We start from the raw sequence: 17,147 nt of genomic DNA, 5'->3' as shown, positions 1-17,147 counted from the left end.
TGTCTATGGCAGTAGGTCATGTCGGTACACGTGAGAATCGATTCACAATAATGTGGAAATAAACTAAAACGGATTAAAAAATAAATTAGAAAAACTTTATTATAGTAAACAAATTTAAAAACAGTACATTCTCTCATTGAAAAGTAAAATCAGACCAGCTGAGATCATTGCAAGTTAGAATAATAAAAAATAGGCAAAAAAACAACAACAACCCTAATTAATTAATAAAATTGCAATATTAATTGCAAAAACCTCAAAGATCACACACACACAAAAAAGGTGTAAGAAACTTATAAATAAGGCAAAGTCTGAACATAAGATAATCACTAAAGCCAGGACGGATTATGTTTGAGAAATGGCACCAGCCTCTTTGCAGGACGCCTCTTGTAATTCCAAATGTCCAAATAACAAGAGAGTATGGAAAAAATAATTAAAGATGCATAAAATAAAGTTGCAGCAACAAGAATGAACACACCATAATACATTGCAGAAAAAGTGTGTTTTTGAAGAACATGCTGTATGAAAGACTCTTTGCTCTCCCACTTAAGAGGCAATGTGATGTAGACTTACAGGGAGATACAAACTGAACTGACTGTAAACAGCTGCACATAACACTCTATAAAATTAAAATATAAAATAAATAAACAGCAAAGACAGCCAAAGTACAATAAAGGAAAGAAATTACAAACAAGTTGTACCAAAAGTGTAACACAGGCGATTCCTAGAGTGCAAATGCTTTATTCTGTTTTACCATCCTTAACTTCATCTTGTTATTCAGAGCAATACCACAAAGAAAGATGAGCTTTGTTCAGCTCGTAGACTTCTTCTTATGAAACTCCCAGTGATTCATGGTAACTAATACTGTTCCAGATCATCTGGGCCTGGCAGGAGGTTTTAGTGCAACTTTCTGGATTACCTACATGTAAAAGAATGTAAAAGAGCTTTCAAAACACTGACATTTATTCACACAACTGACCTGTCAAGCAGCTTGAAAAAATTAGTATCAGCAGTTCTTGAGACAAACGAAAATGCTTTTATAGTTTATAAGTGAACAGCTAAATGTAAAATTGTACCTGAGGTGGAGTGAATACTGGCTGCATCCCAGTAGGTTTCACTGGAGGCACTGGAGGCTGTTTTGACTTAGTCACCTATCAGTTCAAACAAAGAAGGGATATTATTTTTGGTTGGTATTTATAGTATGTTAGTAGGGTTGGATGCTTTCTGTTAAATCAGTCATCAAAAATTAGCTTCTTACAGGTTTAGACACCAGTGGCGGTAACGGTCTTGATGGAGGAAGTGGTTTAGATGGTGGCAGTAGAGTTTTTTCCTGAAACAAAATTTAGACATGATATTACCTATGATGCAATGAGCTTGAAGGCATTATAAAAGCAACCAACACTGAACTGACAATTATATTTAATAATACACTACCGTTCAAAAGTTTGGGGTCAACTTTTTTTAAAATGTTTTTGAAAGAAGTCTCTTATGCTCACCAAGGCTACATTTGATATGATCAAAATACAGCAAAGACAGTAACACTGTGAAATATTATTACAATTTAAAATAACTGTTTTCTATTTTTAATATGTTTAAAAATGTAATTTATTCCTGTGATGGCAAAGCTAAATTTTCAGCATCATTACTCCAGTCTTCAGTGTCACATGATCCTTCAGAAATCATTCTAATGTGCTGATTTGGTGCCAAAGAAACATTTCTTCTTTTTATCAGTGTTAAAAACAGTTGTGTTGCTTAATATTTTTGTGGAAATTGGCATGCATTTACAGTATTTAAGGATTCTTTGATGAACAGAAAGTTCAAAATAACATCTTTTATTTGAAATAGAAAGTTTTATAAAAGTATTAATTTCTTTTTAAAAATCTGACCCCAAACTTTTAAACGGTAGTGTATACTCTTAAGATTAAAGGTTATTATTGGCATCTATGATTCCATAAACAACCTTTAACATTCATGGAATCTTTCCACTGCACAAAAGGTTCTTTATAGTGCAAAAATATCCTTTAAGATTATTAAAATGTTCTTCACACTATGAAAAAGAACAGTTAGTTTAAGAAAGACTGAAAGGCTCTTTGAGGAACCTTTGTTTTTAAGAGTGTATATCAAGATATTCTAGGACTCACCTGAGCAGGATAAATGTTTCTGGAAATGCCAGGAGGTGGGGCAGAGGGTTTCACAATCTAAATTAATATGGACATATATTATATATTTTTTTTAAAACAGTGTTAGTCAAGAATAGATTCATATAGATGGACACAGTATTTATTTTGATAAGATTAACTACCTGTTCTTTCCTAGTTTGTGGTGCATCCTTTGGAGGCTGTGCATAGTGAGACATAAGTGATAGGAATTCAGTATATATTAAGAAGTTCCTTCATCCTAAAATGCACTTTTAATGTGAAGCACAAATAGAACAGCTTGTTTCAGTGCTAAATGAATCATTTTACCAGTGGTGCTGTTCTCCAGGGTGTAGCCGGAGAATAGAGAGGTTTGCAGGCCAGAGTAGTGGATGAGTCAAGGAAAGTTGGTTGACTGATACGTGGCTTTGCACATCTGGGGCTGTTCTTTGCACTTCCTGGTTGGAATGCCGGGTTGCACTGGCCTGAGGAAGTGTGGATGTTCTTCAAAGACCTTTTAGAAGATAATTTAAAATAGAATATCCTTCTTTAATAGTATAATATTTTTACTGAAATGAAAACAGACATTGAAAGTTCATTATTGACAGTTAGGTAACAGATCCTACCTTTTCTTTCTAAATGCTGTTATTTTTTTCCTGTAACACACCAGTGCTCCAATAATAATGATCAGTCCAATGACGACTACAGATGCAGACACACCAATTACCACAGCATTTCTTTCTGTAAATAAAAATCACACATTTGAAATTGCACAGAATTAGTATTGCATGGACAATAATTGAATTACGTGAAGTACTGTACAGTTATGGTAAGGATGTAATTGGTTTACTTTTTGGAAGTTCTGAGAGTTGGACATCACAATGGGGTGGTGCCCGGCCTGGATCACAGTGACACTTCCTCTCATGGTTACACACCTTTAAAATATAAGTCAGTAATATGTTTACATGTATTTATGCTTTGAAAAATGATCTGTCTATAAGCAAATATGAAAGGGATTATATCCACATGCACATTTGAGCGATATGGCTTTTCACAACATCACAGTATCACATCATGACAAACATTGCATTAATGCTTTTCTTCTAAAAAATATAATTTTTAAGTTAAGTAAGTTTTTAAAATAATATAAAACTGAAAAAGAAATCACACACCCCATGATTGTTGCATTTATTAGAGCAGTTCTCAGTGCCGTATATACTAATGTCTTGACACAGGCTGTTGTAACACACCTGTTGATTGGAAAACATAAAAAAAAGAATAAATAACTGAAGGTTTTGTACACTTTGTATTCTGTGTAAGGCAATGTACTGGACATTATTTACTTGCCTTATTAGTGCCACATTTGGTGCCTGCTGGAACCATCCCTAAGTCTTCTGTGGGCGAGGGATCCACAGCCATGTAGCAGGTTTTTGATGGTAAAGTTATTACATATTTTTTCGAGGTTATGGGGAATTCATTTCCCCCATAACAGTATATTTTCCCACATTTACTGTGCCTATAGGATTTAGGATACCATTGTGTCATTAGAAAGCAATGAACAAAATACTATTTTTAGTCTTTATCCATCAAAGAAGAGTTAAGTTACACTTACTCAATGCTCTTGGAGGTTCCATCATATACGTTACGGTTAAAGCAGGTGTCAGCATCCACCTCAGCATCTAAACATATACAAGATATTGATTTTTATTAATTAATTTTATTAATTATTTATCAATTTCTATATAAAAGTTGTACAAGTATATAAGTAGTAAGACTTTTATGTTAAAGTTTTTGTAAATGCATAATAAAACATCCAAAATGCCATGTAATCTCGCTCAGTGAGACTAGTACCTGATCCCCACAGCATCTTGCAGTGTTCCTTATGTGTTGGACATTGTCCATTGTAACAGTAGCCCTGATTATAATTGCAGGGGAGTCCATTCATCTTATACTCATCTTCAGGACAGAAGGCCGAATCTCCTGTACAATACTCATCCAAATCACAGTCGTGAGCACTCTTTCTGCACAGGCTACCTACAAGTTTCAGCTAGAGGGGAAAATGAATGACAGAAATTAAGGCAATAATCTACTTTCACATGTATTTTCCATTGTCTTCTTGTGTAGCCTGGTGGGTGGCTTTTCTGATACCTGGCAATTGTGGCAGCACTCTCCATGTGCACAATGGGCACCTTCGGTCAGTCGACAGGTGGAGGCATTGCAGCAGGGATTGTTGCATTCCTAAAATCATTGTTTGGGTCAACAAAATGAAGTTTCAACTTTTTCAGAATACACTACTGTTTGGGGTAAGTGTTTTTTAAAGAAATGTATAGTTTTATTAAGCAAGAACATGTTAAATGAATCAAAAGTAACAGTAAAGACCCAATAAAGACATAATGCTGTTTTTTTTACTTTCTATTCATCAAATAATCCTTAAAATATGTATCATGGCATTCACAAAAAATATTAAGCAGCAACATTAATAAAAATAAGAAATGTTTCTTGAGCAGCAAATCAGCATTTTAGAATGATTTCTGAAGGATCATGTGACACTGAAGACTGGAGTAATGATGCTGAAAATTCAGCTTTGCCATCACAGGAATAAATTACATTTTTAAAAATATATTAAAATAGAAAACCTTTATTTTAAACTGTATTAATATTTCATAATATTACTGTATTTTTTACTGTATTCAATAAAACATTTAAAAATGTCAAAACGTAATAAAATCTTACCAAACCTCAAACTTTTGAACAATAGTGTATATATTATAGGCTACTCAAATACACACTTCTATTTTAGTGATGTTATGCTGTAATTGAGAAACTGAGTTGACTCATCTGGAAAATTTCAAAACCAACATGTCAAACCTCAACAGTTCCGCAGTCACATTCCTCGCCTTTTTCAACAAAAGCATTTCCACAAACTGGGCCTCCATATAGTTCACCCTCATTCGGCACGTCTAGCAGACAGCTGCTGTCATAGTTCTGCAAAAATGTCCTCAAGGATGATTGACTGCAAGTACTGAAGGAATCAGGGTAAATATCCCTGTTGGAAGAATATGAAAGAAAATGAAGGTTCTGAGGAAGAGTTAAACTGCAGTTGCTTATATCTTCTGCCATTGTATAAATGTATGCATTTACAATTAGCCTCACCCAATGCTATCTTGCATAATGCAGCCATTGTAAGAGGAGCATCCACAGTTTTGATTATCATGTGACATACCCAGATTATGTCCCATTTCATGTGCAACGGTAGAAGCCACTGCAATGCAATTTTTATTATGGTCCTTTGCAAAGAAAAAATATCTTATGTTATTTACCACAACCAAAGCTTTATTTCAAACATTAGAAATGTAGCACTTCTTAATCTATTGATTTACATATATAAACATATTCTCAAAATATACCTCATTCACAGCACCGGAGGATGAAGAGCACATAGCATACATTGTTGCCAACCCAACCGTTGATCCATCAAAATCTACACCACTGAATAAAAAAAGAGAATTTAAGTCATTAATGATGTTTTTGTTGTTTCAAAAATCCACAAATAAAATTTCTATTTGTATGTGGATCCTAATGCATAGAATAGGTCAAATATCCAGGCACTCACATAGATTTTATCTTTTAAAAAGCCATTATTTTCCGGGCAGGGCTACATATTTAAAAACACCAACGCATATCGGCCCAAACAGGCTTTCATCAAGGCGCCTGTTTAAAATATTATTTTCTATTACTAAATAAAAATAGATGTTTAAAGCTTGTGGTGAGACACATTTTAAAGGGAACAGTGTTCAGTGTGAGTACAAATGTGGCATTCTCAGCACAGAAACTGATTAAGATGAGCAGTCAGTGACTCACGTAATAAAATGGGCATTGTCATGCTTCTTTCTTTTGAGCAGGCTATCCTGGCGCCATTGTAAAAAACGTTCCAGAGTAAGATTTGGTATTTTGCTGACATCAATCAAGTCTCTTTGAGACCAAACTTCAAGTCCGACCAACATGACACGTATGTTTAACGGTCGGTAAAGCTGAAAGTGAAAAAAGTTGTTTTTATTCAATAATTATTACTTTAAAAACCATACCATGCAAAACCTATTATTTAATAATTGAATAACACCTTGTAATAATACCACCATACCTTGTCTACATGATTTGCAACCAGCATCATTCTTGCTTCAATTTTCTTAAAACTCCCATATTTCTTGTACTGAAGAAAATGTATAGATATATTTTAACAATATGAACACAACACATTAGTAACACATCAAGATATTTCTTTCCTTTAAAGCACATTCATACCTCCGTATGATCAACGACCAAAACCATCTCAATGATCCGCTGTCCTCCAATGGGGACTTTGTTTTTCTGAAGGAAAGTTGAAAAAGTCATTGTCATAAAACTTTTAATGGTAAATACATTATAAATAGACAGTAGGTACAAATTAAACATTCAGCATAATAATGAAATAAGGAGCTAGTCCAATATAAATCAGATTTCAACAAGAGATCATTATAATATCATTACCATATATTTGCCTTTATACAGCCCGCTAGACTTAGGGCCAAGGTCATAGACTGTGTCATTAATGTATCCAAAGGCCCCTTGCTTGGTCCTTAAATGCTCTTGCTTGTAAATAGCATGGTCCCCATCCAAAGACTCTTCTAGGGGCTCAATCAAGTAAACTTGATTATTCACCCTCAGAAACCCTCTACAAAATAAAGAAGATACAATATTTCAAAGAGGGCGAAATGTATTATGTGCCGATATTGCACATATAGTACACATGTAGTCATTTACACTCGACAATGTTATCCAAAGCAACTTATTACAGGCAAAATCCACAAAAATCCCCTTTATAATTAGCAAAAGTTGCTTAAAATTAACATTATCCTTACTCCATTCCAGAGCAAAGCCCAACACTGACTGAAGAGTCTTCAAGATCCTGGATGTGTCCCTGATAGTAGCAGTGATCCTGAAGTGAAAAAACAGAATACAATGTAATATTAAGCAGCAATATTCACATACTATGTCAGACAGAATTAAGCTGTTTTACTTTTTGAACATACAATATTGTCTGAAGACTTTGTCTCTGAAATTCCATCTTCGGTATAATGTGACATGGTGTAATGTTTTCCTAAAAGCTCCCTGTGAAAAAAAGAAATCTAATTAGGCTGAGTGTGAATACAAGACGTCCTCTACATATTGTTTAGAGCATAAGCTGTTATAATATTGTCACATTCTCACCTATTTCTGTGCAAAGATATTGTTAAGTTCCTCCCATCTACAGTCAAATCATATTCAAGTTGTTCAGGATACCTCTAAAGAGGTGAAAGCAAGCATGCATGAATAAAAGTCGAATCAAGCATCCCAAGAGATGTCAATATGATATTTCAGATTTGCAAAAATAGTCTGAAAAAGAGCGAACCTTGAGAGAAGAGGCGCTCCTTCTCACTCTCTCTTTCAGTGCCTGAGGTCGGAGTTGCACCACATCATAGCGCATCACATGAGGTAAAGCTGGATTCGCTCCCTCAAGATTCTCTAAAGCAGCAGTCAATAAACAAATCATCAGTACGTTATGTGTAATCAGTAAGTTAAAAGCACATCACTCGATGTGACATGATTCGCGTTGTAAAATAATCCTCATAATGCTGTGCGCTCACCCCATGAATAAACAAAAGAAAGCAGTGATATAAATATTCCAGTGTATTGCATGGTTCACTGTCCTGTGGACTTGCTCGGGGACTCGTGGTGGGCTGCTGTGGGAACTTATACTTAAAGTTAATGCTCCGCCTCGATACTTTACGACCTCCTTATCCGGTAACAGCAAACTAGTCACTATGAGTCACAGCCCCGTAAATGTGTAAGTATTTTCAAGAAACAAAATACAAATTTTCAATAGAAAAATCATTTGATGTAAAAAATAAATAAAAAATAATAATAATAATAATAATAAAAATCCGGCTAGGTAGGCTAGCCTACTACGAATGCTAATATGGTAGATTTTTGTAGTTCATCAAAAAAATTTTCAACTCCATAACTGGAATGAATATGCTTGTGTAACAAAGTATCTCTATTAAAACTTTCTGAGTGTTAAGATCACTAAAGTAGCAAATAGTTTGATTGGTAATACTGTCAAAAACAATTAACTATATCCTAAACAGAATGTTAAGTCACTTTTATTTATAGCCTGCAGGCTATAGCGCTTTATACAATACAGATTGTTTCAGCAGCTTTATAGTGATTGCCGGAAACTGATTCAATGATGCAAACTTAAGACGAAAGCAGTTCTGCAGGAAACAGTGTTGTCATCGTCCAGCTCAGTTAAGTTCTCATCCAATAGTGTCAGTGTAGTCAAATCATTGCTGAATACTAAGTGTATCAAGTGTTAATTAAGTGTTTATTACGTGAAGAATGAAACATAATAATGTATTAGGCTACTCTTGATATTTTGCTTATTAATACACGTATATATTTTTTAAGTTTCATTAATATAAAATATTATATATTCTATTTAAAATTATGTTTCTTAATGGCTTCTGTGCCAATTATGGGGGCTTACCCCAAGGGTCTAATTTGATCTTTTCACTCCAAAATAAAAACAATATTTTTCTACTCCACATAGGCTATCTAAAAACCTCAATGTGTCCACAAATTCCTCAATATCAAGTAGACTATGATAAAATCTATGATATTCAAGGTAATACAATGTCACACATCACTGTTATCCAGAGACACATAATTAGATCAATTAACCTCAGAACTGTTTCCACTGACTAAATATTACAAATGCTGATATTCAGATTAAATGACAAAATTAGGAAGAGCATAGCCATTCATTAGCCTAAATGTGTTGAGATGAGATTTTGTCATCTCCTGAAGGATGATGTCATTAAGGATAGGATATGTTCGTTATTACAAAAAGGATATTGCCAAAGTGTATAGTTGGGACAGAAAGTGAAATTCAAGGTCACTTAAAAAAAAAAAAAAAGGACAAGAATAGTAGTAGTTAAAATGTATCACATGTGCTATAAGAAAAACAACAAATACGATTTCAAATTGTTCATTTGTTGTCAGTAATATTTTATCCAATATATCATCCAGTATCCCAGCGATCTTATTGGACAAGCCGTTTGGAAAATGATGGATGAACAGCATAACAAGAATGACTCTACTGACATCTTGTGGTTATTTTCTGCAGGTGCAGTTTTTCTCTCAGCTTTTTTTCTGCTTATATTAGGTTTACAGCAGGTATTGTTTATTATCAGTATTAGACTATATCTATATATATATATTAGACTATCAGACTATAAATCAGACTTTTTTTTATTAGATTGCACTGGATTTGCATCAAAATAAAATTACAAGTTTCTCATGAAATCGTATCTGCGTCATCAACCGGCTTTTATTTTGAAAGCGCGATGACACGGATTCGCATGGCGGCGTATAAACGGAGTATGTTGACATAATGCTGCAAGCAGAATTAATTGAACTGTTGGGGTCTGTAACACCAACAATTCTAGCAGATAAGATACCGGTGATTGAATATAGAAAATACGCGTGTCTTGATTTACAACAAGAAGATAGAAGGGATGAAACTGCTCTTTCACCTTTTGGATTCAGACCTCAACGAGTTCGCATTGCTGTAGAAGATGCATTTTTTGAGGTTAGTAGATTCGATTTGGTCGACAAGAATTTTGCACTTCAAAAAAACAATTGCATGTTTTTCTCTAAATATGTTACTTAACTTAAGAGTGCCAAAGTAGAAACTACATGACCACATGGTGATGATATTTACCAATATCCCTATCTCATGTTTCTTCATCAGGATGGCGACATACACAGGCACATGTACCTACGAGATGTGGTGACGGCTATTGTATATGACGAACAACCTCCAACGTGAGTAATGTCGCCTCACCATTGATATTGCTTTGACAAATCATTAATAATTATAATAATAATTGGTAGATCTCATTGAGATCATAATTGTTATGCATCATAATTGTTAAAGCTATTAAATAATTATCATGTTAACCTCAGTTGTTCAGCTCTTAAAATGTCCTTGTATATTTATTCTAGTTAAGTTGGACGTGATTCTTTCTCTGTTGCTGTCATTATGACTTACTAGATTACTATTATTATTAGTGTAGTTATTAGTACTATCATTAAGTGATGTCAATGTATCTCATGATGTTTAGTGCCTACTGAAGATGTCGCTTGGATGAGTGGGGAGTGGGGATTTTGATGAACATCCTCTTGCCTTGATAAATGTATCACTAATATCTCAAACCTCTTCCCAGTATCTCTGAGTTTAGATGTCACATAGCTGGATGCAAACAGTTATTTGACACATTGGAAGGGTATGAACACCACTACAATTCATTGCATCGAAATGTATGCTCCAACTGCAAGCGCTCATTTCCATCAAACCGACTGCTGGATATACACATCTTGGAGTGGCATGACTCGCTCTTCCAGGTCATGGCGGAGAAACAATGCATGGTAATAGTACCACCAGATAGGTCATAGGACTGTACTGAGTGATACATGTTGTTGTATGAAGTGCTATGGTTATGTATTTCATAACATGTTTTTGAGTGGAACGTGTCGTGACTATATGCATGCTAGATTTTATTTACCACTTTGATGAAGTTGATGAGAATTGGAGTGTCATTGATTGCAGGCAATCTTGCATGAATTCTTTGGGTGTATATGTATAGCCTACCAACCAGATAAGAAAATCTACTGTACAAAAAATAATTGGATGATGCATACATTTTTGTAGCGCATACAAACTACAAATACATTTTACAGGTTTATATTACTCTCTCAATGGAAATACTACATATTTTTTAAAGAATTGATATTTATACATTTACACAGAAAAGTACCGGTAACCATTCATTAAAATGTTTATGAAATGCTGCCACCTACTGGTTTCAACAGCAGAATACAGAGTCAGTGCGTGTTTCATTGACTTGAAACCGATTTTAAAGGGACAAGAAATAATGTTTGTGAAAGAAAATATTAGTACACTTTTCCTCCTTCCCATACACATTCTCTTTGAACAAACAAATATCATTCAGCTTTGCTGATTGTGTTCTGTTAATATTGCTTTTCAGTATGAGTGCTTGGTTGATGGATGTGGATTGAAATTCAAAACAACCAAAGAAAGGAAAGATCATCTTATCAGAACACATAGCTATCCAGCAGACTTCAGATTTGACAAATCAAAGAAGAGTGGAAGGTTTGAAATTATACTGATTGTAAATTGTGGACAATTTTAGAATATAGATATTCTACTTTTGCACTCCTATCCAGTCACCTCAGTCATTTCAGTGCCTCATACAATTACTTTTTGAAATCATTTTAGAATGTTTTTTTTTTTTATGATCTTAATACGCAAATCAACAGAATACGAGAAAAAAAGACTCGGCAACAGAAGGATGCACATATGGAGGTTTCTGAAACAGCAACTATACAACAAGAGAGCTTTGAGTCCATGGACTTCTCTCTGACCCCAGATCCAAAAAGCCTTAAGACAGCAGAAACCGGACCAATGCATGCAGCTAATCTAAAGCCACAATACTCATACAAGTGAGTGGATTCATGGTCATGGATTCATATAAATACTTGATTAAGTTTCATTACCCTGTAGACTCAGTGATCAAAACTATCTGTGTTGATTATTATCTTTCCTCCAGAGTTCCATCATCCATTTGCTTCGGTCAAGGCTCAGTCAGAGGCTTCAGAGGAAGAAGAAAGAAGTAGGGCAAAGCTTTTATTCAATGCAAACAATTGCAGTAATTTGTTGAGAGTGGCATTTTTGTAATAAAACTTGTAAAAGCAATCTTTAAAAAGGTGTCTTCTCTCTTTGATGTTATTAATCAGATCTAAAACTTAGGCAGTTTTGGTGCAAGAAATTTTAATTAAATGTCAAGCAGAATATCTTAAAATATTTTCACATATATTGAGTCATTTAAATACATATTTTATGTATTCCATTAAGTGTAGGCTATGTGCTTCGAGATCTAAAGATGCTTTCAACGAATGGCACATTGATTTGCTCTCTCGCTTGATGCTTCAGACACAAATACGTGGAACTGTGGAACTCACATAAGACCTGTTATAAACTTGAGATGCTATGGAAGGAATGTGTGTTCTCGAATGGGTTTGACGGGGATTTGGATTTTGTAGCACTATAAAAAGGTTATCTGAAGGACTAGCATTTGGATTGTAGGCTACGTATGGGTCTTTCGTTTTTCATTTTGGTCGCGAGAGTTCGGCGTTAAGTGTTTCATCTTTTTATTTAAATACTGTTTTATTCCAATTTTTTTTTTTTTTCTTTTAAAAAAAATATTTATATTTAGGAGCATATTCGTGTCTCTTGGAAATGGTCGTGCTTCCCATTTAGCGCTTAGGCCTATTTTTAAATTAAATGTATGTAATCGTCCATCATTAAACAATGTAGCCTAATACATGGAACAGTGCGCAGTTTTACAGCTGTAACAAACCTCAGTGAATTACATAGGCTAGCGCTTTTTATTTAGGTTTATGAAACGTAAGAGAGAGAGAGAGAAAAAAAAACTCCCGGATGATTATTAGGTTGAAGTTTGTATTTTTTTAGGCCTACTTGTAAATAATGACATTGTACACATCAGTCTCTGTGAAGATTTATTTTTTAATGCAAAAGATTATTTTTCTAATTTGTATATACATATAAAATATACAATAATTTACAGAAGATAAATGTAAACACTGTATAAATATCAGCAATTCTATTTGTATTTTTTATTCTTTTCAAAAGGGCAATGCAAAATTGGTAATATATACGCGTATTTACAATAATAAAAATCTAGACATTAATCTTACAACCTAGCAAACTAGCATACATGTAGTCTACTGAAGGGATTATGCCTAAACAGGCGAAAAATCAATAAACAGGCCAAAATACTCTCTGTAGGCTATCTAACGACATGTAAAAACGTTTGGTAAGTTCAGTGAAAGGATGGAATAGACGATGCTGTTTGTCTCCGCATAGTTTCTCTTCAATAAAGACCAACAGAATAACAAGCATCGTATGTGAACATAAAACCGTGTAGCCTGTCAAATTAATGGGGGAAAAAAAGAAGTGTAGCAGACCTACTGGCAGATTTCGTAAATTTTTAGCTATTTGGGTAGCCTTTACATAATCTTTGTAATATGCTACAAAATATTTGGTTTGCGTGAAAATACATGTGTTCATTAAAAAAAATGTGGGCTCAAATTGACTATCCATTTAGGCCGAATTTGGCTGCAGGTATAGGCTAAGCTAATGGAAATGAGTAATGTCATAAGAAATTAAATGTTTATTTATTTATTTATTATTATTTATTTTAGCCTACTAGGCGTTTCTGCTGTCAATCGCAATAAGCTCTTTAAGTTAGAAAAAATTTTTTAAAAACCTAAAAGGGCATTTTTTTAATAAGAGCTTTGTTGGACCTGGCAGATCCCACACTTCAGATCAGTGTTTTCTCGCGCATCACCCATCAACAAGTGATGCTGATCAACAAGTGGCACTTGCCAAATCGGCTGTGCCCTCAGTAGAAATAATCTCTTGGAAATTGTTTTCTCTGAGACTAAGACAATCAGCCACACTGTGTTATGTCTGCTTGTTTATAATACAAGATAAAGTCTTAAGTGTTCAGGGGAAGAAGATTCATTGCACTTTTAAAGCCAATTTGGGGACTCTCACTTTTGGAATAAACTGTGTAGTTCACAAGAATAAATTCTTTTAAATTGGTATATTTGCTGAAGTTCTTTAAAGAAAACATATTTGCTATTTCACTCGTCATTTGACTGGCAGAACCGCAGCAGACGGTGAACTGAAGGACGTTCTTCAGTCGGTTAAGACAAATAGTACATTCCGTAGGTCACTGGCCCACCGAAAAGTCCCGGGACTGGTAACGCAGGTCTAGCAAAGGAACTGGACGGTCCGTAGAGGGGTGGAGAACCAACGTGTGTTCCGAGTGGGAACGGAAAGGCGAACGCAGGTAATAATGGCTTGGTTGCAAGTTTTAGTTTCTCTAGTTCGGCCTCTTGAAGCCTTTTTGCCTTCGCCCGTCTGTTTTGAAACCAGATTTTAACTTGAGTCTCTGTGAGGTTGAGTGAATTGGAAAATTCCGCTCTCTCTGCAATAGAAAGATACTGTTTTTGACGAAATTTTCTCTCCAACGCGAGCAGCTGCGAGGTGGTAAACGGTGTCCGCGGTTTTCGGTTGTTCTTATGTTTTCTGAGGGTACACGGAGGTGGACTTGAGTGCCCTGCGAACAAATAATAAAACATTAAACATGTTAAATTGAGAATAATTATGTTACGTTGCCTTGATAACAATGAATCCCTGCTTTTTCCACTTATGCTTCACGTTTATTTTCAGCATTAGGCTATCAGAAGTATATACATAGGCTATGCGAAATTGGGATAGCCTAGCCTGCTTGAAATGCCTATTAAATTGCGTATACATTCAGATATGAAAATATAGGCCTAGCCTATTTTTAAATCAAATAGGCTACATCCACAAATTTGTCTTAAAAAGGAATGCGTTTTTGCAACGCAGGCTTTTCTTTGCAGAAGTAGGCTACTGGTCAATTAAATTCTACTTTTGGAAGACATCAAGACTTTCCTCTACACATCTCACAATCGTTTTATTTTCATACAAAAAGCTAATTTCAAATCTAAATAAACTTTATTATATATTTATATATATATATAGACTATATATATAATATAATATAGGCTATATATTAGGCTATATAATAGCCTATATATATTAAAATTCATGTTTATAATTGCAATGCCTCATCACTGAACAACTCACTTGGCGGAGAAGTGTACGAGGGTGTCTGAAACCAGCCGGACTGTCCCTTGTCATTTAGTTCTTCCATATCTCCTCTCTTGCAGTCGGATAGGTTGGAGACGCTCTCCACTGGGATCTTTCTGTCTGCGTAAAGAGCCATGGGCGAGAGCCTCAGCCGCTCATCTGCACTGGATGTCGGAGATATAATACCAGATTCAGATGACGTGTATAAAGTCCGTGTGCTTGTTCTGTCTGATATTAAAGATTCCACACTGAACGGGAGACTCTGCGCCTTGCCTTTACATCCTTTGACAGTCGCTTTATCGTTGGTTTGCTCCTCTTTGTCCGCACTTTTGCGTTCCTGTAGTTTTCCTTCTTGGGAGAGTGGCCCTTGAAAAGAATTCATCATGGATGATAGAGGGGCCATACAATAAGAATATGTGAGTCGTCCTGAATTGTACTCGTTCCCCAGTGCCTTTCCCTTCTGCCGCCGCGCTTTTGCGACGCCTGCCTCCCTCTCCTAGCAGAGCGCACTCGCAGCTATAAACTTCCAAAAGTTCTCTTTTTTCCCTGCCGCCCTCCAATCGGCTTGACATTTCACCCACATGACTCTCCGCTTGCTCGTCCTGATTGGTCAAACAAGTTTCTTTGAGACGTCACAATGATTTTGAAAGAAATGTTGCATGGTTAATCATACTTGTCTTGCCGAGGTGGTTTATTGATTGCTCTGGGGGCTCCAGTCTTGGAGGCAAGGAGCCATTTGAGAAGTTTTGTTGCAATTAACCAGAGGGGATGTCTGTATAGCGGGCCTCCGTACTCATTAACTGAACTCTTATTGAAAACATACAGCGAAACAAACCACTTCCTTGGCCTCTTCGTCCACAATTTCTGGGAGATTTTCTTTATAAAAACGCTGGATAGTGGAGATAGCGGAAAAATATTTATATTGCACATGTGATAGAATTTCGAGAGTGTTATTCAACGCCCTAAGATAAGGCGGGTGGTATTATTTTTTGCATTTGTGGTATAGCCTAATTTTTTATTTAATTTTTTATTTTATTTAAAATTGCTTTTTTAAATTTTAAATTCTAAATCGCAAAAATGGAACTATGTTCAGTAGAGAGAAAAAACAAAACAAAAAAAACGTTTATCCATAAAGACAAAATGGCAGGACAAAATGATGTGATTGAATTGAGGATGATTTTGTCACGCTGCATTACAGCAATTTAAAGCTTGTCTTGGCCCTTTAAGACTGCAGAAAGCCTCCATTGAGGCGCAACTGGCAACCCCTCACCGTAAGTCAAAGCATTTCATAACGCAGACAAGCCCTGTTTTGGAAGGCGCCAGTCTCGGCAAGATCAAAAAGGAAGCTACCTCAGGGAGAATATGCAACAGTTAACTCCACTTAACCAATTGTCCTCGAAGAGTTTAATGTCAAGGCAATAGCCAGAGGGCAATCAGTTCCCACAGACAGCGCGCACTACTCAAGTTAACTGTTGCCTCACTACATGTCTACTTTTAGAAGGTTTAGACTTGATCATTTTTATCATCGGAGCATGTTTACTTTGCAGATTTCTGCCAAAGAATGAACTGGAGCCATTAGCCCAGTAAAGTTTACCCTACTTTTAAAACGGATTTAGACCTTTGTGCCAACAAGTTAAATTAACCTAAATGTAATAAGCGACTCCTGTAATTAGCCTATATACATTTTAGTTTAATATTAAATTTTAAGCATTTTAGCAGTTCGTTTTAAAATCATACTATAAAAACGCATTCATTTAAAAAAAGAAAATAAAAAAAGAAAATAAAGTTTATTATAGGCCTACGGGAATGTTTGGTTTTATTATTAGTAGCCTGCGACCTGCTTGTGGATCATGACATTCATTTGATCAGTTTCAAGACCTGAAGAAGCATATTTCTTCCAGGACGTAGAGTTAAAATTTTATCTATTTGACAAAAGTAATTATAAAAAGGTAGCTATATAGTATAAACGGAAACTTACTGTATAGGCTATTATGTCAGCTAATATAGGCTAGGATGTACAATTTATACGAAACCATTTAAGAACCACATGATTCATCGATACAAACTGCGGTTTGTAGGCTAATTCTGATTCAAACCGGCTATAGCACTTAGGTCTATGTTTGATATTTAACATTTTTAATTAAGAGTTGCTG

The 17,147-nt window shown here is 35.2% G+C and overlaps 3 protein-coding genes across 4 annotated transcripts; 1 reads left to right on the top strand and 2 right to left on the bottom strand.

Moving 5' to 3' along the window:
• Positions 1–73: 73 nt before the first annotated feature.
• Positions 74–7,947, bottom strand: adam8a (ADAM metallopeptidase domain 8a). Of its 2 annotated transcripts, none has more exons than XM_084093876.1 (25): positions 7,796–7,947; positions 7,561–7,673; positions 7,380–7,453; positions 7,202–7,280; positions 7,031–7,107; positions 6,660–6,843; positions 6,435–6,500; positions 6,274–6,342; positions 5,994–6,163; positions 5,540–5,621; positions 5,286–5,419; positions 5,001–5,178; positions 4,281–4,370; positions 3,984–4,179; positions 3,745–3,811; positions 3,480–3,648; positions 3,305–3,382; positions 2,983–3,067; positions 2,759–2,873; positions 2,463–2,646; positions 2,300–2,335; positions 2,139–2,195; positions 1,256–1,327; positions 1,074–1,148; positions 74–916 (listed from the first exon to the last, which is right to left on the bottom strand). In XM_084093876.1, the coding sequence occupies exons 1-25, from the start codon at positions 7,845–7,847 to the stop codon at positions 872–874; spliced, it is 2,547 nt and encodes an 848-aa protein (XP_083950002.1). In that variant the 5' UTR covers positions 7,848–7,947; the 3' UTR covers positions 74–871. The 2 variants fall into 2 exon arrangements, with proteins under 2 accessions (XP_083950002.1, XP_083950003.1); XM_084093877.1 differs by having other exon boundaries at positions 1,074–1,139.
• A 1,585-nt stretch (positions 7,948–9,532) lies between these two features.
• On the top strand, positions 9,533–11,985 carry znf511 (zinc finger protein 511). Its single transcript, XM_084093878.1, has 6 exons — positions 9,533–9,798; positions 9,961–10,034; positions 10,436–10,637; positions 11,258–11,382; positions 11,550–11,732; positions 11,840–11,985. The coding sequence occupies exons 1-6, from the start codon at positions 9,601–9,603 to the stop codon at positions 11,904–11,906; spliced, it is 849 nt and encodes a 282-aa protein (XP_083950004.1). The 5' UTR covers positions 9,533–9,600; the 3' UTR covers positions 11,907–11,985.
• An 813-nt stretch (positions 11,986–12,798) lies between these two features.
• Positions 12,799–16,914, bottom strand: msx3 (muscle segment homeobox 3). The gene is made up of 2 exons (XM_084093879.1): positions 14,992–16,914; positions 12,799–14,437 (listed from the first exon to the last, which is right to left on the bottom strand). Exons 1-2 carry the CDS (start codon positions 15,395–15,397, stop codon positions 14,022–14,024), a joined length of 822 nt encoding a protein of 273 aa, XP_083950005.1. The 5' UTR covers positions 15,398–16,914; the 3' UTR covers positions 12,799–14,021.
• Positions 16,915–17,147: the final 233 nt, after the last annotated feature.

The sequence above is a fragment of the Abramis brama genome, assembly GCF_963993115.1.
Source record: "Abramis brama genome assembly, chromosome: 19".
NCBI classification, from domain to species: domain Eukaryota; kingdom Metazoa; phylum Chordata; class Actinopteri; order Cypriniformes; family Leuciscidae; genus Abramis; species Abramis brama.
This window is presented reverse-complemented; position numbering and strand designations above follow the sequence as displayed.

Coding starts and splice junctions, on each gene's coding strand:
- adam8a (XM_084093876.1), bottom strand. CDS start 7,847: ATGCAATACACTGGAATATTTATATCACTGCTTTCTTTTGTTTATTCA. Junction 7,108..7,201: donor CAAAGTCTTCAGACAATATT/GTATGTTCAAAA, acceptor TTTTCACTTCAG/GATCACTGCTACTATCAGGG. Junction 6,844..7,030: donor GGGCTTTGCTCTGGAATGGA/GTAAGGATAATG, acceptor TTTATTTTGTAG/AGGGTTTCTGAGGGTGAATA.
- msx3 (XM_084093879.1), bottom strand. CDS start 15,397: ATGGCCCCTCTATCATCCATGATGAATTCTTTTCAAGGGCCACTCTCC. Junction 14,438..14,991: donor CTCGTACACTTCTCCGCCAA/GTGAGTTGTTCA, acceptor ATTTGTTCGCAG/GGCACTCAAGTCCACCTCCG.
- znf511 (XM_084093878.1), top strand. CDS start 9,601: ATGCTGCAAGCAGAATTAATTGAACTGTTGGGGTCTGTAACACCAACA. Junction 10,638..11,257: donor TGGCGGAGAAACAATGCATG/GTAATAGTACCA, acceptor ATTGCTTTTCAG/TATGAGTGCTTGGTTGATGG. Junction 11,383..11,549: donor AAATCAAAGAAGAGTGGAAG/GTTTGAAATTAT, acceptor GCAAATCAACAG/AATACGAGAAAAAAAGACTC.